This window comes from Lutra lutra, chromosome 4 (assembly GCF_902655055.1).
Source record: "Lutra lutra chromosome 4, mLutLut1.2, whole genome shotgun sequence".
NCBI lineage: Eukaryota > Metazoa > Chordata > Mammalia > Carnivora > Mustelidae > Lutra > Lutra lutra.
Window position 1 is genome coordinate 154804732 of NC_062281.1, and position 23104 is coordinate 154827835.

The 23104-nt window shown below is 52.8% G+C and overlaps 1 protein-coding gene and 1 long non-coding RNA gene across 3 annotated transcripts in view; one reads left to right on the forward strand and one right to left on the reverse strand.

Moving 5' to 3' along the window:
- Nucleotides 1-23104, forward strand: part of SLC1A7 (solute carrier family 1 member 7) — a 44158-nt gene that overhangs the window by 18197 nt on the left and 2857 nt on the right. Inside the window, exons 3-8 of the mRNA XM_047726433.1 lie at nt 5180-5395; nt 13081-13123; nt 15711-15933; nt 19384-19483; nt 20251-20484; nt 22612-22806. Coding sequence (XP_047582389.1) covers nt 5180-5395; nt 13081-13123; nt 15711-15933; nt 19384-19483; nt 20251-20484; nt 22612-22806 — 1011 coding nt within the window. The remainder of the gene's footprint in view (nt 1-5179; nt 5396-13080; nt 13124-15710; nt 15934-19383; nt 19484-20250; nt 20485-22611; nt 22807-23104) is intronic.
- On the reverse strand, nt 6932-17198 carry LOC125098048 (uncharacterized). 2 transcript variants are annotated; one of them, XR_007126691.1, is made up of 3 exons: nt 17064-17198; nt 11281-11477; nt 6932-7768 (listed from the first exon to the last, which is right to left on the reverse strand). It is a non-coding gene; the product is annotated as an uncharacterized LOC125098048 (long non-coding RNA). The 2 variants fall into 2 exon arrangements; XR_007126692.1 differs by lacking the exon at nt 17064-17198 and adding an exon at nt 16150-16240.

The following is a 23104-nucleotide window of genomic DNA, read 5'->3' on the forward strand; positions in this document are numbered from 1 at the left end:
CAAGGAAGGCTTCCCAGAAGAAATGACATCTAGGCTGGCTGTAGAAAGCGCAGGTGGAAATGGGTGGGGTTGGGGAAATGTGTGTAGGTGGAAAGATAGAGAGTTCCAGGCTGAAGGAATGACCGTGCAAAGGTGGTTCAGGGAGTAGCAGGGAGACCAGGGTGGCTGGAGTACGGGCGAGGAGCTGAGACTGAGTCAGGCCACACTGGACCCAAGGCCATGAAGGAGGGTGCAAAGTTCTGAGGGCAGTGTAGAGCCACCAAGGACTTCAAATGGGATGGGGGGTGGGGAGTGGCCAACAGTCCAGGTGTTCTGTCCACTGTCCCCAGCGCAGGGCACAGCAGCAGTGGTGGCTCCCGGGGTCAGGTGGGCATGATCCCCACCTCAGCAGCTGGTGCTAGAACCAGGTGATGGCCAGTAAACAGCCTCTTTTGCCCTCCATGAGAAGCCCAGCAGCTGCTGCCTCCCTTCCCCCAACCCCTGCAAGTGGAGCAGTTCCCAGATTGAAACTGGCTGGGCTCCCCAGTCACTGCAATCTCTTCATCCACAATCCCTTGGCTCTGGGTGGCAGCCATATGGCTCCGGGGGGAGTCCCAGACCTCTCAGCTCCCTAAGGCTCTTCCCCAGGGCCCTGAAGGACCACGGGGGTTCCAAGGAGCGCCTAACCAGACTGGGAGTAGGTGAGACAAGGTTACCTTTTCTCCCCTCACTGCAAATTATGTGCCAGAAGGGTCATCCTCACAGAATCTCCCCCTCAGTCTAGAAGCCTTGATCGAGCATCTGAGCAAGTGGCTGGTCATCCAGGCTCCACTTGGATACCTCCAGAGACTGGGGGGCTCACCACCACAAATCCATCACGGGACAAGTCGTCAACTCTGAGAGTTGAGCTGTAGAGGCATGACATGAGCTCCCTTACATTCCAATCATGGTCAGCCAAAACTGGAAGACACTTTTCTTCCACAGGAGTTAAACCAGCTTGGTACAGCGGAGAGGCACTAGGAGCAGGGGAAGCCCCACAGGGTTCTGAATCAGAAACCCATGTTCCAGTCTTGACTCCACAGCTTCCCAGCAGGGTGGTTTGGCCAATTATCTCCCCCTCCCCGAGCTCTATTTTCCTTCTCTGTAACTCCAACTGCATAGTCCAATACGATAGTCACTAGTCATAAATGGGCTACTGAACCCTTGAAATGTGCAACTGAAGAGTTTAACTTTTTTAAGAAATTAATTTAAAATTTTAACACCTGTTTACCTGAAGGTAAACATTTTTATACTGGTTACATACTGAAATGATAGTATTTTGGATAGACTGGGTTAAATAAAGTATTATTAAAATGAATTTCACAAAAAAATGAACTTTACTTTTTTTTTTACTTAAAATGTAACTACTAGAAAATTAAAAATTTTACAATTGTAGCCTACCTTGTGATTCCATAGGGCAGCACCGACTTAGAATGTTTTTTAAGGATCAAACGAGGTTGATATTCAGGTGTATGGGGACATTTAAGGTCCAGATAAATTATGGTTTCTGTGGCTACCTGGTACTCCAGGGATTGTGTTTTCCATCACACCAGTAAGACAAGCTCATTCTAGAAATAATAAAGAACACAGATAATCAATACAACAGAATGAAAATCACCCATAATCCCACCTCCCAAAGAAAGCTACTGTAAAATCTCTCTTGCTAGTAGGTTTTTTTCTGTGCATATCCATGCGAGTCCTCACAACCCTACCCCAGCTTATAGGTTCTCATAAAGGTCACTTTAACAGCTTGGCCCGAAAGCCTGAGACCTCAGAGGAGCCCACTCTGGTCACAGGCGGGACCTTGAACTTGCTTTCTTGTTAACATGAGTCCCTGGAGTGGCCCATGTGCATGCGGGGTCCAGGCTTTCCTCCTACTGAGCTCCCTGTCTCCTTCACCTCTGTCAACTCCCATGGTCACCAACCTGGAGGCTCCGTCATCTTTTACCAGCGGCTCCCTCCCCGAGAGCTCCTGCCTCCCCTCTCCAGTCAGCAGGAAAACCCTTCCAGTTTGGAGGTTCCAGAGGGGAACTCGTTGGAGGCCAGGGGATGGAATTCTTCCCATGTTATCCGTCAGCCCTCTCCTTTCCAGAGCCCCTGGGTTGGGGCCTCTCTTGCTGTACCTAGAATCTATACTCCCTCCCTTCCCATATCCTGTTGGGTCCCTGAGTTGGAACCACCTTTGTGTTAGACCAGTTGGAACCACCTTTGTGTTAGACCTCGTCTTCTTCAGGGTGGCCTTCCAAGGAGCCCTTTGCCCCTTTCTGCGATCTGATGGTCATGGACACGCCTCTCGTGCACAATACCCCAAGCATGTCTGTGCAGGGCATCTGGACCCCAATCCTGGAGAGGGGCCTCTGTCAGAGGAGGCTCTGGGGCTCCCCACAGGGCTACAGACTAGATCAGACCTTGCTTTTTCCACCTAACCTTCAATAAGAACATCTTTCCAATGACACCGTCGCTCCTAATAGCTGCTTAGAATGCCATTGCGTGGGTATGCTGTAACTTTTAATCTAATTCTGCATTGATAAATTAGAGGCCTGAGTCCCGATCTAATTCTTTTTTTCTTTTAATTTTATTTATTTGACAGAAATCACAAGTAGACAGAGGTAGGCAGAGAGAGAGGGGGAAGCAGGCTCCCTGCTGAGCAGAGAGCCCGACGCAGGGCTCAATCCCAGGACCCCAAGACCATCACCCGAGCCGAAGGCAGAGGCCCAACCCACTGAGCCACCCAGGCCCTGAGTCCTGATCTAATTCTGCATTGGCCTTCTTAGGTTGGTCCTAGGTGTTTGCTCTCGCAAATACCACTTTAGGGTCTCTCCCAGTACACTTAGATGTTCTCAGATTTAAGGAGTTCTCCCTTTTCAGACAGCCAGCAAATTCTCCTGGATGAATCATACTGGACCCCACCTTTCCCTCTGTCCCCCTTGGCCTGGCACTCAAGGCCACACCCCCCTCCTGAGTGCGATCTATATCCCCCATGTCACTGGTTCTCTGATTTGACCTGAGCTCTGACCACACTGTGCCCACACTTGCCAGCCTCCCTGTTGGCTGCTGCTGTCTCACTGCCTGGGATATCTGCCCCATCTCCAAATCCTCCTCATCCTCCCAAGAACCACTCAAATGCCCCCTCCTCCAGGACATCCTTCCTGACTCTCCTAGCTAGAAGTGATCCCTTCCTCCTCTAATAAAAGATAGCACATCCTCATCCTCTCGCCTATGGTACCAATGCAGCCACCCTGGCTCCTGTTTTCTTGGGTCCACTTGTACTAAAGTGTCTCAGTCTGTCTCCGTCCTGCCCTCCTACCACACCAGGAGCAGCTTGAGGCTGGGGAGTGATTCTGATTTCCTTCTGTGGACTCAGGGCATGGCATGGAGTGGGCATGCATTAAAGACATGAATAAATACATCAAGGAAAGAGGACTGGAGTTACGGGCCTGCGTTCTGATTCAGCTGGCCGCTAGTGTTCCATGCGACCTCAGGCAGGTCGTCCTCTCAGGACCCCCACTTTCTGTGAGCAGTTGGACTTGGCTATGGGGATTTGTTGCAGTCAGGGGGTTGTTTGGCCCGGGGCTGATGTGCTGGCCCCAAGCTGGGGATAATCTCTCTGGTGGATCATAATCGCAGGGCAGCCCCCCATTTCCCTTGCCTACACAATCCCATTATGAGCCCTTCAGGATTTATGCCTGAGACCCACCCTAAGCCCATCACTAACATATGGCATACTGGCAGACAAGGGATGAAAGGAGATTGTAAACATCCATTCATTCATTCATTCATTCACTCACTCCTTTGTTCAGCAAATGGCTACCAAGCTGCACATGACTGGGCCCCATGCCCAGCTCTGCGGACCCAGGATTGAACAGACTCCAGCCGGGTCCCAAACAGCAGGCAACTCAGTGCTGTGGGTGCTGGGGCAGAGGACTGCACTGGGCCTGTGGAAGCTCAGAGAAGGAGCCTTGTCCCCAGCCAGTGGTCAGGGAAGGCATCCTGGAGGGGACCCTTCAACTGTGTCTTGACAGAGCAAGGAAGAGCACAGCACTCAGGCAGCAGCTACAGCCCAAGGTGGGGTAGAAGCTTGCTAGGCTCTGGGCTGGATGGGGCTGCTGCCCGCCTGTAGTCTAATGACAAGAGGAGCAGGATGGGGAGGGATTATCTACTCTTGTTTACATGATTAAAAGCAGACAAATACTTCCTTTATCTGGAAGAATGAAAGGGCTTTGGGGGAAAATCCTTTTGGCAGCAAAGCAAAGCACAGGCATCTCCTTAACTAATCTCTCAACCCCACCCTGCCAACAACCAGGAGGAGAGCAGCTCTGGGGTTGACCCTCACTGGAAGGCCCAGAGCTCCCGGCAAGGCAGGCAGGGGTGGGGAGGAGCTGGGAGTGGGGGAGACCCATAAGCCCCCTCAACACAACCTCCCAAGACGGTGGCAAGGGGAATCTGGACCCAGGCGGTAGCCCAAGATGGCCACAGAGTGGCGCCTCGCCAAGAAACCCCTGGCCCTGTTTCAGAGATAGGATCCTGACGCCCAAAGATATCCCCCAGGCAGAGCCAGGACTGGGACCCAGCCCAGGGCTCTAACTCGCCGCCATCACTAGTTCATTCGGCAAGCCCGCAGTGACCCCCTGCACAGTGGTGGCCCTGACAGCTCATGCTGCACACACACTGGGGACACACAAGAGAAGTCACACCTGCCCCTCTCCTCTCCTGTCCTCAGTCTGATGAGAGAGACAGGTAGACAGTGACAGACAGGGTCCTGACAGAGGCCAGGGGCTGCAGAAGCCCTAGAATGGGCTCCTAACCCCAGGGACAGGCAGGCAGTCCACAATGTCACCAGAGAGGTGACACTGCACTTGGTCTTACCTAGTGAGTAGCACTCAGGCAGAGTGGAGGCACCTGGGAATGACGCCAAAGGAAACAGCAATGGCAAAGGCCTGGAGGTGTGCAGGGGTATGGCTGCTGCCCCTGGACGTGGCCCAGAGGACAGAGCAGGAAACCAGGCTGGAGGGCCACAGGACTGGATTGCTGGGTGGGGGAGCGGGCCCACACGGTCCCTCCAGCTCTGTGAGGGTGCTGGGCATAGCCGGGGGGTGGGAGTGGGTCCACCTGAGTGCCCACACCCCCCACCCCCAGACCCTAACCCACGTCGCTCTCCCAGCTTGATGTCTGGCCTCGCATCCCTGGATCCCAAGACCTCCAGCCGCCTGGGCGTCCTCACCGTGGCGTACTACCTGTGGACCACCTTCGTGGCTGTCATTGTGGGCATCGTCATGGTCTCCATCATTCACCCAGGTGGCGCGGCCCAGAAGGAGATGACAGAGCAGAGCGGGAAAGCCATAATGAGCTCTGCCGACGCCCTGCTGGACCTCATCCGGTAAGGCTCACATGGCCGCCCTGCTCAGGAACGCCAGGCCTGGGCTGGGGCCACGGACTCCAGAGGCCTGGCCCTGCGTGTCTGCCGGAAGCCCCATAGGTCACAGGGAGGGGGTGCTCAGGGTCTGCTCTTGACTTCTTGTGGCCACAGCGTCTCTGTCCCCTCAGCCCCCATGCTGTCCACTGGATTCACACTGTGCTGCCTGCCTCCATCAGACTGGGAGCACCTCGAGGGCAGGACAGGGGTCGGCCCCCCTAGGAGCCACACCCCAGCATGCAGCCTGGCCCTGGGCCGGCATCAGCAGGTGTTCCCTGACTGACTGAGCCTGTGTGCACCTAGCCTCCACTGGATACATCCTCCTCCACTGGAGCCTCCACTCCATACATCACTACCCCACCATCTTTTCCTTGCTAGTCCCCCTCTTGGTCCTCTTCTTGCAGACGAGGGAGTGAGGCTCAAAGAGATGACGTGACTCTTCCAGGGTCATCCAGCGGGCAAGTCATGGAGCTGGGATTCAGCCTGGGTCTGACTCCAAGGGCAGTGATTTTTGCCTGGTGGTGCCCCTGCCTGAGCCACGTGGACGTGGCTAACCTGCGTCCGGGACCTGAGCCCTCCCCCCAGGAAAGTTCTGTAGACCCAGCAATGCCTCCAAGTCTGAACCCCTTTTTCCAAGGCTCCATGCTGGCCATGCCCCTCCTCTCCATCACTCATTCACTCTTGCCAATGCCTGCCCTGTGCCAGGCACTCAAGCCTGGCCATAGTCCCAGAGGAGAGAAAGGTTCACGAATAGAGAGCAACAACTGTCTGGGGTGGGAATCGCAATGAGGGAGGCAGGGGCTGTGGGAGAGTGCAAAGAGCAGGTTCAGGGGAGGCAGAGGGAGGGATGAGTGGCACAGGCCGGGGAGGCAGGAGCCCATTCTTTGTGGAAGCGAAGGTATGCAAAGGTCCTGAGGAAAGCATGGGGAGAAATCCTCACCCACTCAGAGTGACTGGAACACTGGGGCAGAGGGGAGTAGACAGTCACTGCTGAAGAAGCGAAGGGGTCCTATCATGAAGGACAATGTGACTCAGGCTGGAAACTGAGGCCATAGGAAATGGGCTTGAAACAGAAGCGGCATGATCCCATTCAAAAGGCTCACTCCACTGCAGCGTGAGGGTGAAACGGGGGCAGGGGGAGGAGAGGAGGACAGGCAGGGAGAGGGACACGGTGCCAGCCCTGGGCACAGGGAAAGGGCAGACTGAAGGCTGTCAGAAGCTAAAACCAGCCAGAGCCAGGCAGGGCAGAAGGGAGGAGGGGGTTGGAGGAGGCAGCAGTGCTGATCTCGATGACCTGAACACCCAGCTGTGAGGTCACCAAGTCACATGACAATGCTGGAGCAGGTGGGGACATGCTGGGGAACGTGTCCGCTGGTGGCTGGCTGGTGCATCTGAGTCTTTGGGAGAGCCTGAGCTGGAGACAGAGGAGGAGGCTGCCCATCTTGGGCCACCTTCTCTCATTCTCTCAGATCCTGCATCCAGTTTGTTGGCAAATTCTGTCAGCTCTACCTTCTAAATACTATCCCAGACTTTGTCCCTTCTGTCCCCCTGTGCCAATCTCACCCTCTCCCCAACCACTCTCACCTCTCACTAGAGGGTCCAACCGCAGCACCCTGCTTTCTGCTTCCCTCAAGTCTGGTCTCAGCACAGCGGCCGAAGAGATCGTGCTCAGGACTCCTCACGTCAGCACACCCCGCAGTGCTCACTATGGCCTACAGGCCCCTCCTTCTTGATGCCTCTACCACACCCCCACCACCTGTGACCTCTGCTCCAACTGTCCCTCCCCTCCCTCCAGCCCCGCTGGCCTCCTGCCATTCCCCAAATGTCCATGTGATCCTGTCCTCATCACAGCCTCTGCCTGGATGGACCTTCTTGCTGGGGTGCATGGCTCCTCCCCTCACTCCACCCCTGCTCTGTGTCACCTCTTCAGAGGGACCACCTAACCTCCGTCACCCTCTCTCCTCACAGTCCTCATTACTACCTGTCATTATCTTGTCTGTGTGTGTTTTTTATTTCTTCTTGTGTCTCCCCCACTGGAGTAACATACGTTCCATGAGGGCTAGATCTTTGCAAATCTGTTCCCTGCTGCATCCTAGAGCCGAGAACAGCTCAGAGGAGGTGCTCAGTGTTTGCTGAAGGCAGGCGTGCAACACAAGGTCACTGATGGGGCTGGGGTCAGAGCTGGGAGAGGAGACTCACCTGCTCAGGGAGAAGGTCCAGAGTGTGTGGCTCAGAGGCCCATGCTGAGCCTCAGCCCCCGGCCATGGTGGAGGTTTGTGCAGAGCTGACAGAGAGGAGCAGCAGAGGGCCAGGAGGGGCACCAGGACAGCAGGTATCCTAGAGGCCGAGGGAAGAGGAATTTTGAGAAGCTTCCTTTCTGAGATCCATTATTTCTAAAAGTTGGTGGCTATGATTCATCCTTTCTTGGATTCAATGATTTGAAACAGCCTTTCCTCATGGTGGAAGGAGCTGGTGCTCGGGAGTCCCCGCCCTCGTCACCACGGCCTCCCCTGTGGAGGGGCTGAGGGCTCTGGATCAGACACACGTGTCAGAGTCAAATGTTCCAGGAGTGGCTCCTGCTCTTGGTTGCTTTTCACGTGGTGAAAATTGATCCTTCTGGTTTTAAACTTTTCCCCAGTTACTCTCAACCCCAAGGCAAGTTGTTTTGCAGAGCTGAGTGGTTGGACATCACGGTCGCTGTTTCTCAGAGAGTGGGGCCACAGAGAGAGGTCACATGGTTCCTGGGACAGGGAACCAGAACCTTGGGGATAGGAAGTCTTGTCACAACTCTGTCAGTTAGGCTCAGTGTGGCCCTTCTAGGCCTTGGTTTCCCCAGTGGTTTTCAAGATTCCTTCTAGCTCTGTGGTTCTGAAACACAAAGGCCTACACACCAGTGAGCAGAAACTTCTGGAGGTGGGTTCTGGGAGATGAGGTTGGGAGGACAGTGCAGAACCCAACCTTGAAGATCTTGAACCCAGGCTGAGGGGTTGGCTGTTATGTTAGAAACTGGAAGCTGGTGAGTAGGGAAGGATGGACTGGGGCAGAGCAAAGTGGTCAGGATGTGACTGGAGGCAGGGGGAATGCCCTATTTGGGGTGCAGTCACCTCCGGTCCATTCACTCTCTCCCCCTTATAAGGTGCCTGCTCTGGGCAAAGACACTGTCCAGAGAGGGGGTGAACGCAAGTCCTGAACCAGGCTATCCTCTGTCTTAGGACAGACACTCGTGGGAATTCTTCCTAGATGCTCTGACCTTCTAAGAGGCTGTGCGGAAAACGAGAACACCAGGATCCAAGGTCCCAGGGGCCCCCTCACACTCACTGTGGCCCAGAGCAGGTGGACAGTGAGTGTTGGTAACTGAGGGAGAACAGGGACAGCCAAGGCAGGGAACGGTGAAGTGCAGGCAGCTGTAACCCGTGATAAGTCAGAGAGATGCAGGGGCTCACTGAGCAGTGGAGTAAGGCCAGCGGCGTACCTCAGGGCCAGGAAGATATGCAGCCCTCTCTCAAAGAAGATTCCAAAGGAACACAACAGGCTATGTCCCCAGACGACTCCCTGAGACATGAATTCATTTCCCAAGGCTCCAGGAAACTGACGTCTGCTCACAGTGCAGCCTCACAGAAAACCACCCACATGAGTGGCTGCTAATCAGAGCGGGCCCCCTTCTTTCTTTCCAATCCTATTAAAACACCAGAGAGATAAAGTAATCACTTGGCTCTATTTACAGCTCCCAGTTACCCTGTAAGGCATGGGATACAGCCTTCAGGGGCCATGCTTGGGGGTTGGGGACATATGGATTAGGGGCAAGTTTGGAACATCACAGTCTTGGGACTTTGAGTAGGTAAGGAGAGGGGCTGGCAGGCTGTGGCTCTGCCCCAAGTGCATGTGGCAAGGCCCAGGCCAGAGGGTGTGTGTACTTGATGGGCATGGCTGCTAATGTCTCCCAAGCACGTTCCATCCCCATTGACGCCATGGGGAGCACAGGCCTCATGAGGCAAATGGGAAGACTGCCCATGGGCACTCATTGTCAAAAGAAAATGTTGTACATTTTCCTGTTTAATAATCAAAAGTATAATTCTTCATTAAAGTCTAAAGGATGAGTTCATCGACTGTGAGTATGAGCCATGTGTATTAGTTAGGGATTGCTATTGGCAGCTAGTTAAGAGAAAGCCAGAACAGCAGAGGCTGCACTGTGGTAAAGACTTTCATTGTCTCCCAAATCAGCAGTCCAGCGATGGGCAGTTTGTGGGCAGGAGGATCCCATGCTCCCCCACCATGTTTACCACTTGGCTTTTATCATCAGTGTGTCTCATGTTCCAAGAAGGCTGCAGAAGCTCTAGCTATTACACCCATGTTCCAAGCAGAAAGAAGACAGCTGGAGGAAAGGATCAAAGGGTCCTGGCTGAGCGGGCACCTTTCCAAGAGTTTTCTGAAAGCACCACCCATGACTCCCACTTCATCTCCTGTGCCACCCTTTGGCGAGAGAGAGGCTGGGAAATAGGGTTTGATGGCAGAGCCCCACGGGTCCCGTAACATGCCAGGTCTCCTACTGGTAAGGAAGGAGAGAATGGAGACTGTGTAGGCAACCAGTTGTACTGGCTACAACCCACGTTTTAAATTATTCTAATTTTTGGGACACCTTGGTGGCTCAGTGAGTTAAACGGCTGCCTTCCATTCAGGTCATGATGCCAGGATCCTGGGATGGAGTCCCACATCGGGCTCCTTGCTCGGCAGGGAGCCTGCTTCTCCCTCTGCCTCTGCCTGCCACTCTGCCTGCCTGTGCGCGCGCTCTCTGACAAACAAATAAATAAAATCTTTTTAAAATAAATAAATAAATCTAATTTTCAAGGGGATTGTAAAGAAATGTACATCCCAGGTATAAGCTCCATTTGGTCTCCGACAACTTGAACGCTCCTAGTCTTTGCTCAGGCTAAAGCAGCCTTCCTGCGAAGTTTCATTAGTAAACCACCTTGTAAGTCCTTTGCATCTCAGGGGTTATGCCCAGGAGAGATTTTCAAACTCTGAGCCACGGGTACAGCCAGAGCATCCTTCCCTCTGGTCACGAGGGCTCAAGCCCCGTGGATCGGTACATTCTGGCAGCTGTGTGTCTGGTGAGCCCCCTATGCTAACCCTGGCTTTGGGGCTTCGGGTCTGATAAGGTCAAAAGCCCTTGCAGCCAGATATTATTCTGGTGGCAGGAATCTGCTTAAAACTGCAGGCACGGGTGAGGGGGGCTCATTTGAGCTTCTGAGATCCCAGCCCCTGGGACCCCCAGTCTCCTCAGAAGCCTGCTGCTTCTCTCTCCTGACAAAGCTAAAATTAGGGGAAAAGCCAGGACCCACTCTTTCTGTCTTGCTAGCTCTTTCTAAGCTCCCTTCCTCCTGCCATATGCTCACATTGAACCTATATATCTGCAAGAGTGAAGAAAAAAACTATAGTTTCCGCTTTCCAACAGCGACTGCTGGGGTGTAATGTTAAGAAGTCACGTACACCCATACTCTCGTATATAATTCCAGGCATGTATGAGGAGAGTCTTAAAAGCCAAGAGGTTTGCCAAGAGCAGGAATGAGTGGTAAGGCCAGTCCACATGGCCTGTTTGAGAAAATGCAAGCATACGAACAAAAATCTTTGTGAACACCTCTGATTTAGGAAAGATTCCTGGAAGTGGATTATAAAGACAAAGGTGCAAGGGGAATTGCAAATTTTCTTACAGAAGCGGGGCCGGACATGTTGCCAAACCTGCTCAGTATTGAGTATTGTCATCGAAAAATCCTTTACCAGTTTGAGAGGTGAAAATGTCTAATTTATCGATGAAGGTGAACATTTTAGAAAAGCGTTTTGGGGCTACTTACGGTCCTTCTTTTGTGAGGTGAATTGCCTGGCCATGACTTCCGATCATTTTTCTGTTGCGGTCCTAGTGTTCCTGTGGTCCCATTATTTATGCAGCAAATATATGCCAAGGGCCTGTTACATGCCAGCCAGTCTTCCAGCCCCTGGGACCCAGCAGGGAACAAAACCAAGCTCTCGGCCCTTCCAGGAAGCTGGTGTTCTGGAGAGAAGAGACAGTGAACAAGGAGACAAAGACAAGATTTATAAAAGCTCTTTCTAGATTTAGGATGATAATACTTTGTCACATAGTTTCCCTAGTTTGTCATTTGCTTTATAATTTTATTTGTATTTGAATGCGTTTTAGAGAACTTCTCAATTTAGCTTTTTATTCTGGCGTAATTGTAAGTGTACAGAAAAGTTGCAAACACAGGAGAGAGCGTTCCCACATACCTTTCACCCAGCTTTCCCTGATGTTAGCAGCATACATAACGATGGCACAGATGTGGAAACTAAGAAACTAAATTAGTATAACACTATTAACTAAATTACAGACCCTGTTTGGATCTTACCAGTCTTTCCACTGTCTTTTTTTCTGCCCCCCCCAATCCAACCCAGGATACTGTGCTGCACTCAGAACATTCTTAATTTCTATTTGGTAAACTCTATTGATATTTTTTTTTAATTTTTTTTAATTTTTAATTTTTTAATTTTTTTTAAATTTTTTAAATTTTTAAATTTTTTTAATCTATTGATTTTTTAATTGCTCATTTTTTTTTTTTATCTTAGGCGGTCCTTCCATATTCTGAGATCTGAAAAATACTAACCTATATTTTCTTCTAGCTTTTTATGGCTTCATTTTTTTAAATTATTTATTTCTTTAACCTATCTGGAATTTATTTTGATGCAAAGCATAAATAGGGATCTAACTTTTTTTTTTTTATTTAAATAGTTGGTTCGCCTACATAGTACTCTATGACAAATCCTTCCTTTCCTCACTGATCTGTGAAATGACTTTTATCAAAAATGAAGCACTCAGGGGATCCTGGCTGGCTCAGTCAGGATTGTGTGGGACTCCTGATCTCAGGGTCATGGCTATACACCTCCATGTTGGGTGTAGCAATACTAAAACAAATAAATACACTTTATTTTTTTTAATGAGGTACTTAGATGTACTAGGTTCTATTCTCCTCTAATTTTTCTTAATAATTGACAGCTGTGTCAATATTATACCATAAATTCTATCTTTATACTGTACATTCATATCTGGTAGGACAAGACCTCTCTTCCTTTAGCTTTATGAAAATAACGTTAATAGGAATTATGATCTCATTTATGTGGCCTGTGTTGGGCACCACAGATAAGATAGGAACCACTGACTTTTCTGGGAGGCCAGGCTGGGGGAGGGTGCAGACTGGTAAGCCAGGGCAACACTGCAGCACTCTGGAGCATGGGTGACCCCAAGGAAAGGCCTGCAGAGTCGGCCAGCAATCAGAGAAGGCAGGGCCTCTGACTGGCTGGAGTAGGAGCTAGCCAGAGAAGCAGGAAGGACACTGTAGGCAGAAGGAACAGTGCAGACCAAGGCCTGGCTGCTGGAGACGTATGCAGTGTTTCTAGGGAACCATATGCAATTGGTGTTGGAGTTTTGAGTACTGGGGATTGGGGAGGGTGGGGGTTACACGTGATTGGTGGTAGGAAGAGGAAAGGTCAGAGGGAGGTGGGCTAGGTCACGGAAGGCCTTGCCTGCCAAGGGAGGTGTTCAGATGATCCCATGGGCCTTCCTGTCCTGGCCTCTGGAATTCTTCAGTAACTGACTCTCTTCCCAGGAACATGTTCCCAGCCAACCTGGTGGAAGCCACATTCAAACAGGTGAGTGGGTCCCAGGGCAAGGGAGCGGGGCACCCATGGCAAGCCTGGGCCAGGCTGGGGCGGTGTCAGGTTTACCCAGCAAGTCTCCCTGACTCCTGGGGCCAGATGCTGGAGAGCAGGGGAGGTGGGGAGACCGAAATCCTTACAGCCTCCCCTGGCCGACCCCTACCCATGGTTCCAGCTTCTCGGGAAGAGAACTGACAGGGTTGGGGGAGCCCCCCGTGCTCTAGGTTCACCCCTGCTCGCACACCCTGAATCACTGGGTCCTCACAGTAAGCCTGCACTCCGTGCGCCAGTCCCCTGTCCCCAATGAGGAAACTGAGGCTGGAGGCTCAGAAGGATTAAAGGAACTGCTCAAGGTTTTTGCTTTTGTTTTTGTTTTTTTAAGGATTTTATTTATTTATTTGACAGAGATCACAAGTAGGCAGAGAGGCGGGGGGGGGGCGGGTAGCAGGCTTCCCACTGAGCAGAGAGCCTGACTCAGGGCTCCATCCCAGGACCCTGGGATCATGACCCAAGTGGAAGGCAGAGGCCTTAACCCACTGAGCCACCCAGGTGCCCCGGAACTGTTCAAGGTTTTACAGCTAGTAAATAACAGTGCTGATCAGGAAACCCAGGCCTATCTGGCATCTAAGCCTGTTTTCTCTTTCTTTTTAAAATAACCCTTTTTGGGGGCAACTGACTGGCTGAGTGGGTTAAGCCGCTGCCTTTGGCTCAGGTCCTGATCCCAGGGTCCTAACCCTCTTCCTCTCCCCTTGCTTGTGTTCTCTCTCTGAAATAAATAAAGAAAAATCTTTTAAAAATAAAATAAAATAAAACAAAACAAAATAACCCTTTTTCCCAGGAGCAAGAATACTAATCGTGCTCAGTATAAAATATTAGGAAAATACTCCAAGTACAAAGTTGAAAATAAAAATCATCTCTTGTTCTAGGACCAAGCAACAGTTGGTACTAGGTGGGACACTTCTAGTCTTTTCTCTCTGCTTAAATATATTTTGAAAAAACAAAATCAGGATAATGGTGCACAGACGGTGTGTATCTTGCTTTTTCCCCATGCTCATTATAGCATGAGCATTTGCCCTGGTTATTAAGTGTTTCTTTAAAATACAGTATTTGTGGGGATGTAAAAGCCCATGGTGGGGCCATCCCTCCTTCCAGTGGGCTTTAAGGCTGTATTCAAAGTGTTTCCTTTTTGGAAAAAATGATGGTAAATACCCTTGTGTGCCAGTTTTTGTCTGCCCTTCTAATACTTTCTAATTCTTTACCCCTCATAAAATGTCGGCTTGTTGGTTGACAATCCAGCAAGCATTTCCCAACCCCCTTGCCTGTGCTGGGCCCTGCATTGGGAGTGAGGACACAAAGGAAGAGGCTGAGGGTTGGAGAAAAGGCTCCAAAATAAGGAGCTGTGAAACCCAGAGCTAATCACTGTATCTTTCCCAATCTCCTGGGCCTTATCTATGAAATGACCCGCCCTGAATGCTAGGCGAGGTAGTTCTGATTTTATTTCAGTGGTGATGGTGAATTATTGAAGGTGTCAGAAAGAAACACTGAATGTTGCTCAACCTCATGCCTACCTGGAATGCCCTTTCTCTTTTGGCAAACTCCTACCCATCCTTCAAGACCCTGCTCAAATATCCCTTTCTTTGTGAAGCTGTGAAGAGGCAAAGTAGCTCGCTCCCTTTCCAAAGTTCTCAGCGCAGAATTCATGTCCAGTTCATCTTTGCTTCCCTGCTTCCCTTCCCCCACCACAGCATGTTCAATGTTGGAATGATGATGACGATGGTGGTGGTGGCATAACAGTGGCGATGGCCACATAAGGGATCCCACATGCCAGGCGCTGTTCTAAACACTTCACGTACGTTGTCTCATTTAATCTAACAAGCTAGGTGTGACTGTGACCCCCATTTTAGAGATGAAGACACTGAAGCACAGAAAGTTGAGGGCCCATGTATTTCCTGAGTAGCTCCCCCCCCCCACCCCTCAGAAGGCCTACCTTATTGACACTATGGTGTTGGGAGGATAGAAGACTCCCTGTTTGGCTCCTAGTGTCCAAGGAGTGAGGGGGAAAGACGCAGGAATGCCCTGGGGCAGAGGAGGAAAGGAAGAGGCTTGGAGGTTCAGTTCCTCCCAGATGGATCTTCTTCTCTTTAAGAAGGCTTGGGGCAACCAGAGCTTTTCAAAGAGAAGGTCCAAGTTTCCATCAGTGGCAGGCAGGGCTGGCTGGCAGTTAGATGGAGGGAAAATGGATGCTTGGGAGGGATAGATGAGTGAATGGAAAATTATCTGGGTAGAAGAGGACATGGGTAGAGGGGAACCCAGATGGGTGTGATGTTGCAGAGAACGAAGAAGATGGAGGAAGGCTTGGGGAGGCACATGGCTGGGGAGTGTGTCCATGGCTGAAGGAATCTCAATTTTCTTTTTGGTAAAATCTTGGTAATACTCTTGCCTACCTCACAGGGTTATTGTCAATCAAATAGTTCTTGACCGCATACAAAGGTGCCTCCAAGATGTTATTATTGTTGTTGATGATGATATTAAGAACAGTATTTGGCCCTGACTCCTTCCTGGTTGGGGTGTTGTCCACTAGTACCGCACCAAGACCACCCCCGTTGTCAAATCCCCCAAGATGGCATCCGAAGAGGCCCCTTCTCGGCAAATCCTCATCTACGGGATCCAGGAAGAGAATGGCTCTCGTGTTCAAAACTTCGCCCTGGACCTGACCCCACCACCTGAGGTTGTTTACAAGTCAGAGCCTGACACCATCGATGGCATGAATGTGCTGGGCATCGTCATCTTCTCTGCCACCATGGGTATGTGCTGCCCTCCCCCACCCCCGGAAGTGGCCTGGAGCCAGTCCCCTTCTGCATCCATCCTTTGCCACCTATACCCACTGATGTTAATAACCTGGAGTCTCCCATTTTCCAGGTGGTTCTTTTCTCTCCTATCCAGTGGAGTGGCTCAAGTCCCCATTCCATTACTGAGGGGTGTCTCCCACCCTACCCCCTGCTGGAGTCAGGGTTCCTCACCTGGAATTCTCCATCCCTGGGTGCTAGTCGGCCTCCAGGGGTGTCAGCTTGCCCTTAAAGATTACCATCCCTTGGACTCTCTCCCAGCAGCCTGTTCCATTTTACTGAGGTCTGGGGATCCTGGGGCAGGGTGAGGGGAGGTTACAATAAAGAAGAGGAAAAATCTAAAATGCTCTCAGTCATCACCATCTCTCTAAAGCCCCCTTATTTCTTCCCTCCATCTCCCACAGGGGCTTCTCACTGACCAAGTGCCTCCTCAGACATGTATGTGTCCTTTCTCAGGGCCCACAGCTGGCCTCCCTGACCACACCCTGCCCTTTGCTACTCTTCTCTGGGAGCTGCCAGGACCCCCAACCATAGGCTATTACCGTGAAGCAAGCGAAGCTTAACTTGCAAAGGTCTTTCAGTACATTCTTACAAAAAAAAAAAAAAAAAGGTATTCTTTTTCTTAGAAAGAGCCCCAAACTGTATAAGCTTCAGATCCCACAAAAACCTATGGGCCTGCCTCTGCCAGCAGTGCCCTCGCCACCAATACCAACACACACATACACAAAACCCTTCCCCTTCTTGGGGACAAGTCATCCAGAACAATCTAGCTCGTCAATCCCCATCTTGTCCTTCTAAACCATGTCAGAGGTCATTGTGAGTCTTACTCTAAAATTGGCATCAACCTCCCTCTTCATCCTGGGATAAGAGCCTGGGAGAGCCTCTCCTACCTCCCTGACTTCTCCACAAGGTTTTCTCAAGGTCCCCCTGGTTGCTCACACTGGATAGCCGGGCACCATTTTCTGCCTCAGCCTCTGCCTTAGCCCACATCCAGATCTGTCAGGTCTACCTCTGAAACCTCTCTCAGAGCCCGCATTTCCCTCTGCCCTCTGCCAGCACTGTGGTTCTGGGCTACCGTCATTTCTCACCTCGTTTCTGCAAGAGCCTCCTGCCCCAGTGTGTCCTCCTCACTGGCCCGCAAAGTCCTGCAAAAAGCCTCCAGTGGCTCTCCAGCGCACTCAGAAAAGGGGGCCCGATGCCCGCGGAGCTCTGAAAGACCTGGCCCAGCCCGCCCCGCCAGCTCCTCCACTCCCGCTTTCTCTCCCCCGCCCGCCATGCTGCCTTTTAGTTTCAGGTTTCCGGTTTCCGGACGCAGCCTCCCGAAAGACTTTCCCACTTCCTGCCACCTGGCTGTTCCTGTCCCTAACTCTCCCCTGCAACTTTCCCATCCTTGCCAGGGATGAAGGTCTACATTAGCATCGTGTCCCCAACCCCCTAGACTAGTCAGATGCCCCATGTTCCTCCTTAAATGTTTGACCTACTGCAGTTATCTGTTTCTGTTGAAGTCGCCCAGAAGCTGGTGTAAGCTCCATGCAGGCAGAGATGGGCCTGGCTTGTTCCGCATTGGTCCCCACAGCCCACCGCGCGGACTGGCGGGAGCAGGCACGCGGGAAAATCTGTTGGAGAGATGGGTGGATGGCTGGATGAATGGATGGGCCCTGGGGGATAAGGAAGCTCTTATCATCTTGGCTCAAAGTTCAGGCACACAGAGAGGCCAGGGCCTCAGGGACCTGAGTGTCTGACAGGGTGGTGCTTGGAAGTACTCATAGCACATCTGGTCATCGGTCCCCAGTGGACAGTCCTCCTCCCCAGCCACCTCTCTTAGAGGTGGGAACATATAACAGGACGTCTACTGGTAGAGCGAAAAGAAACTCCAGGACCCTTGGACTCAGTTCACTAAGTGTTGACTGGATGTGTGTAACTGCCCACCTGTTGGTCTGTGTTTGTGCATGTGTGCCCAGGTGTGTATGTACATCTGTCTGTGTGTGCCCACATCTGAGTGTGAGCATGCACACTTGCACAGCTGCTCCGGATGGGACTTTCTTTGGTCCCCTCCACACAACCTCCTCTCCTGCTCCTTTCTGGTGTTGGGACATGGCTGATGTTAAGGCCTCATTGGCCTTAACTATTGCAGAAGGCCTCTTGCCACACCCTGGGTCCCATGCACACTAGCACCCAGGCAGCCAGAGCCCTTAGGTGCCTCCAGGGAAATTTAAGTGGAGGTTGATTTAGCCAGGAAGAGGAGGGATAGAGCTGGCAGGGGACCTGGGTCTGAGCTCAGCCAGCCTTCCACAGGCCAGACGGGTAGGGCTAGGCTGTGTTACCTCCAACTTGAGCCTCTCCTACCCATAGCAGCAGGGCCTGCATGTCACCCCATCACCATGTGGTAGCTCTTCTGTGGACAGTGTGGGCTCAAGGCTTCTGGGGCAGGGAAACGGCCTCTCTCTGGAGTCACATAGGCCAGGGTTCAAATCCCAGCCCTGCTTCTCCCTAGCTGAGCTAGGCGATGAGTCCCTCCAAGCACACTGCCAGTAAGCTTTCCAAGGGTAACCACAGAGTGCTTTTTTTGTGTCACCAGAAGGGACAGCTGTCCCTTCTGTTTCAGGAGTGGCCTGATGGTGCTTCTGGAGGTAAGGGAATAATAGGGGCTCCAGGAAAGGCTTTATTATTCATTCCTTTGCTCCTTCAGTCATTGGGTGCTTATCATTGAGCACCTACAATATGCCCGGCAAAGGCAATTCTGTTGTTGCCCTCACAGAGCTAACTTCCTGCTGGAGGAGACGAGAAAGAACAACAGACAACTGGAAAATAATAGTTATAAGTTGTAATAAGTGATATAAATAGATCAGAAAGAGATGAGACAGAGCAGAACAGGGAATGTGCTGAGGGGCCTGGTGGGTGTCCAGGCCATGTGCAGAGCTGGGCGGCCAGTGTTTCAGGCACCAGGTCCTACGTGAGCAAAGGCCCTGCGTCAGTGAGAAGCTTGATGTATTCTAGAAACATAAGGAAGGCCAGTGGTGCCAGAGCATAGTGAGGAGGTGAAAAATGGCGCCAGGTGGAGGTGGGAAGTGTGGACAGGGGTCAGATGCACTGGGGCCTGGAGCAACAGGGAACTTGGTGATGGTCTGAGGGCTCAGGGAGCCAGTGGGAGGTGTTTGGCAGGCAGCCTTTTTATGGAAGAGAGGAGGACGAGAGGAGATTCCTGGTCCAGTGGTGGAGACTGAGGAGAAGGAAGGGAGAGGTGGGGGGAAGCACTGGTATGTCAAAGGCTGCTGGGAAGTCAGCCAAGGCCTGCGGGCTCCATGCACGTGTGGCTCTGTCCCCCCTCTGCCACCAGCGTGTGCCGGTGCACCTCTGCATCTCAGTCTGCGGCATCCATGATAAGTTTGTGTGTCCCTGCCCCTGCAGGCATCATGCTGGGTCGTATGGGTGACAACGGAACCCCTCTAGTCAGCTTTTGCCAGTGCCTCAATGAGTCTGTCATGAAGATTGTGGCGGTGGCTGTGTGGTAAGCCTCATGGGGGCAGGAATGCCCTCTTCTGCCTTCACCCCGCCCCCTTCCAGCCCTGCCTTGTGCCCACGGAGGGACAAACAGTCCCTTCCTCTGCTTTCCTAGCGTAAGCAGAAAGCTGCCCAGGAGGCTCAGGCCTGGCCTGCGGCCTCCAGAGCTAACACATTTTCCCTCAGATTCCATCCCCCACTCCCCCACCCCCAGCAGCCCTGACCAGGCCTCGTTCCAGCTCTGGCCCTGTCCTTTCTGGCCTAGTCAGGCCCATTGGAAGAAAGTTCCAAGCAAATCGTGGCCCCGCTCTCCTGGCCCAGTTTCCCCATTACATGGAGTCTCATCAGCTCAGCTTTTAGAGAAGGGGAACAGTGGAAGCAAGAACCAGCTGCCGCTCCTGGTTCAGAGCTCAGGCCTTAGGAATCTTCTAGTCTAACCGTTCAGATGGGGAAATGCGGAGGCCTGTCAGAGGTCATGCATGAAGTCTGTGGCACTGCTGGGTTGAAAGGAAGGCCTGCTAAGGGCAGGGCACTCCTCAAAGGCCTAGACAGGAAGGCACAGAGGTCAGAAGTTGTGCAGGGCTGGGCTGGTTGAGGGTCAGGGTACAAATGACGCTACGTGCTGGGCATGTTGGTACACAGTCCCATTTGGTCCTCACTGGAGCCCCGGGAGGCTCAGGGGGCCCTGGGCCAGGCAGCGATGCGGTGCTGAGCTGCCTGGGACCCCTGCCTGCCTGGCCCTGAGCTGGCTGCCGGTCCACACCCTGCCTCCAGGTACTTCCCCTTCGGCATTGTGTTCCTCATCGCCGGCAAGATCCTGGAGATGGACGACCCCACGGCCGTCAGAAAGAAGCTGGGCTTCTATGCCATCACCGTGGTGTGTGGGCTGGTGGTCCACGGCCTCTTCATCCTGCCCCTGCTTTACTTCTTCATTACCAGAAAGAACCCCATTGTGTTCATCCGCGGCGTCCTCCAGGCCCTGCTTATCGCACTGGCCACCTCCTCCAGGTAGCCCCGGGGGGTGGGCAGGGTAGGGGATGGCAATGGCTGAACTCTGTTCATCTGTCCAGCCATCACGTGTCCATAGCCATGGAACCATGGCAAGTGTCTGTACGGCCCACTCCACAAACTTGGAGGTACCTTTGGTAATGAGACCGATTCCTTTTTTTTTTTTTAAAGATTTTATTTATTTATGTGATAGAGATCACAAGCAGGCAGAGAAGCAGGCAGAGACAGGGGGAAGCAGGCTCCCCGCTGAGCAGAGAGCCTGATGCGGGGCTCAATCCCAGGACCCTGAGATCATGACCTGAGCAGAAGGCAGAGGCCCAACCCACTGAGCCACCCAGGTGCCCCGAGACCAATTCTTTAAGTGGATTGCTTGAGGTCCCACCTGCCCACTGAGAGGCAGAAACCCCTTATTGCCTCTTAACGCCTTTCCCTCCCCTACTACCTGTATCTCTAAGACCTATTCAGTCCACGTGGGGGTGGCTTCCGCACACCGGGGTCGGGACAGCTGAAGAGGGATGAATCTACAATTGCTGTCGCCTGTTGCTCCTGTTGGAGTCGGGCCCTGCATTGTTTAGGGACTTGGCCCATCCACAGCCATGGGGACACCCTGGCGGGATGCCCTGTCACAACCTGGACAGTGTCACTAGCCAGTGACAACCGGGATTGGAATCACGGTTCCATCACCCACTGGCTGTATGGCTGTGGGCAAGTCACTTGAGCTCCCTGGGCATCCATTCCCTCACACAGAGATTGGGGCTTAGGTAACCCCTGCCTTGTAGGGTTGCTGTGGGAATGAGTGGAGATAACCCACCACAGGGCAAGAAGGCTGGTCTGGGCTAGATGATATGGCACCTACTCTCCAGGGTCCCAGCCCACAGTGGAGCCCAGGGAGTGGGAGTCATGCAAACCCGGCTGTCTACATTGGGGGAGAAAATGCTCTATACTCCATGAAGAAAGGGTGGTTTTCCCCACAGCAAATGTCCGAGCTAAGTCACCTGAGCTGAGGCCTGTGTCTCTCTGGAGCCAAAGTCTAGCTCTTCCTTCTAGCCCTTATTGCCTTCTCTTCTCTGGGCCTCACCTTCCCAGCCTGTCAAATGGGAACGAAGGCCACCACAGAGCTCCTTCCTTAGCAGCCACGTGACCCTCCCTTGGCAGCTGAAGCACCTCAGGAAGCACTGAGGAGGAGCACAGCCCCAGGGAGGAGCCCCAGAAGCCTCATCCAGGAACCTCCATGCAGGGCAGGGCCAGGAGATAGAAAGGAAAGACCAAGTCCCAAGTGGCTGCCAGCCCCCAGGCCATAGGCCACAGGCCAAGCCCTGCTGCAGCCAGGAGCCCTGGACCATCTCCTGCTTGGCAGGAGCCACAGCCTTGGGCCCAGCACACTAAGAATTGGACGTGGGCCCCCAGGCCGTGGCCTGTGGCAGAGGAAGGGCCCTGGGGCCACCCCAACCTGAGTGTTCATCTCAGCACGGCCACCAGGAGCTCTAGTCACAAACACAAGAACAGCAGTCACAGGGGCCTCTGCTGCCTGCATATTTGCAAAGTCCCGGACACTGTTCAAAGTGCTTTCTCCTTGAACCACCCTAATAGTGCTGTGATCTAGATATCATGTGGGACAGGGAGACTAAGGCACACACAGGTTGAGGAAGCTGCCAGAGCCACTTGGCTAGTGGACGGCTGGAATCGAAATCCAGCAAGTGGCCACTTCATGTAAACGTGGCCCAGCGCTGTGACTCCGAGTCAGCTCCTTGTGTCCTTTGGACTTCTGTTTCTTCATCTGTGAAATAGTCTCAAAACCCGTCTCTGACAGGAAGCCGAGAGGACTGGAGGAGTGTGTAAAGCACAAGCCTGGCACGTAGGAGGTGCTCTGCTGGTAGTAACTCCTTTCCCAACCCGTGCCGTCAGTGGGGGTCTCTCGGGCACTAGGCCTGGGCAGGCCCGGCTGGGCCACTGATCACACACTCCCCAAGGATGCCACTTGAGACCACTGCAAAGCTCCTTCAGCCTCTTCTCCCCAGTGATGGGCAGGCTGCCTGGGTTGGGGGCAAGATTCCTGCCCCGGCAGAAAAACAGCCCAGAGGCCCCCAGAGGAGGGTGGTGGGCAGACACTGGGCCCTCTGCCCACAGCTCAGCCACACTGCCCATCACCTTCAAGTGCCTGCTGGAGAACAACCACATTGACCGGCGCATTGCCCGCTTTGTGCTGCCTGTGGGCGCCACCATCAACATGGATGGCACCGCACTCTACGAGGCCGTGGCTGCCATCTTCATTGCCCAGGTCAACAACTATGAGCTGGATTTCGGCCAGATCATCACCATCAGGTACACACCTGACACCCATACCCAGTGTGGACTGGAGGGCATTGGAAGGGCCTTCAGGATTCTTGAGCTCCCACATCTGGAGGGGGTCTCTGAGGTGCAGAGTAGGGAAGACATTTGTTCCCGGCCACATAGCAAGTCAGTGCTGTGGCTGGCACGTGACCTGGTGCCAGTGACTCAGGGCTCCTTCTCCAGCAGCACCCTGCAGAGAGGGAGCTCTGAGCAGGCTGGGAAGCTGAGGCCCAGAGGAGGTCCTGCAGTCTGGACATGCAGGGCAGAGAGGGGGCTGCAGGCAGGCACA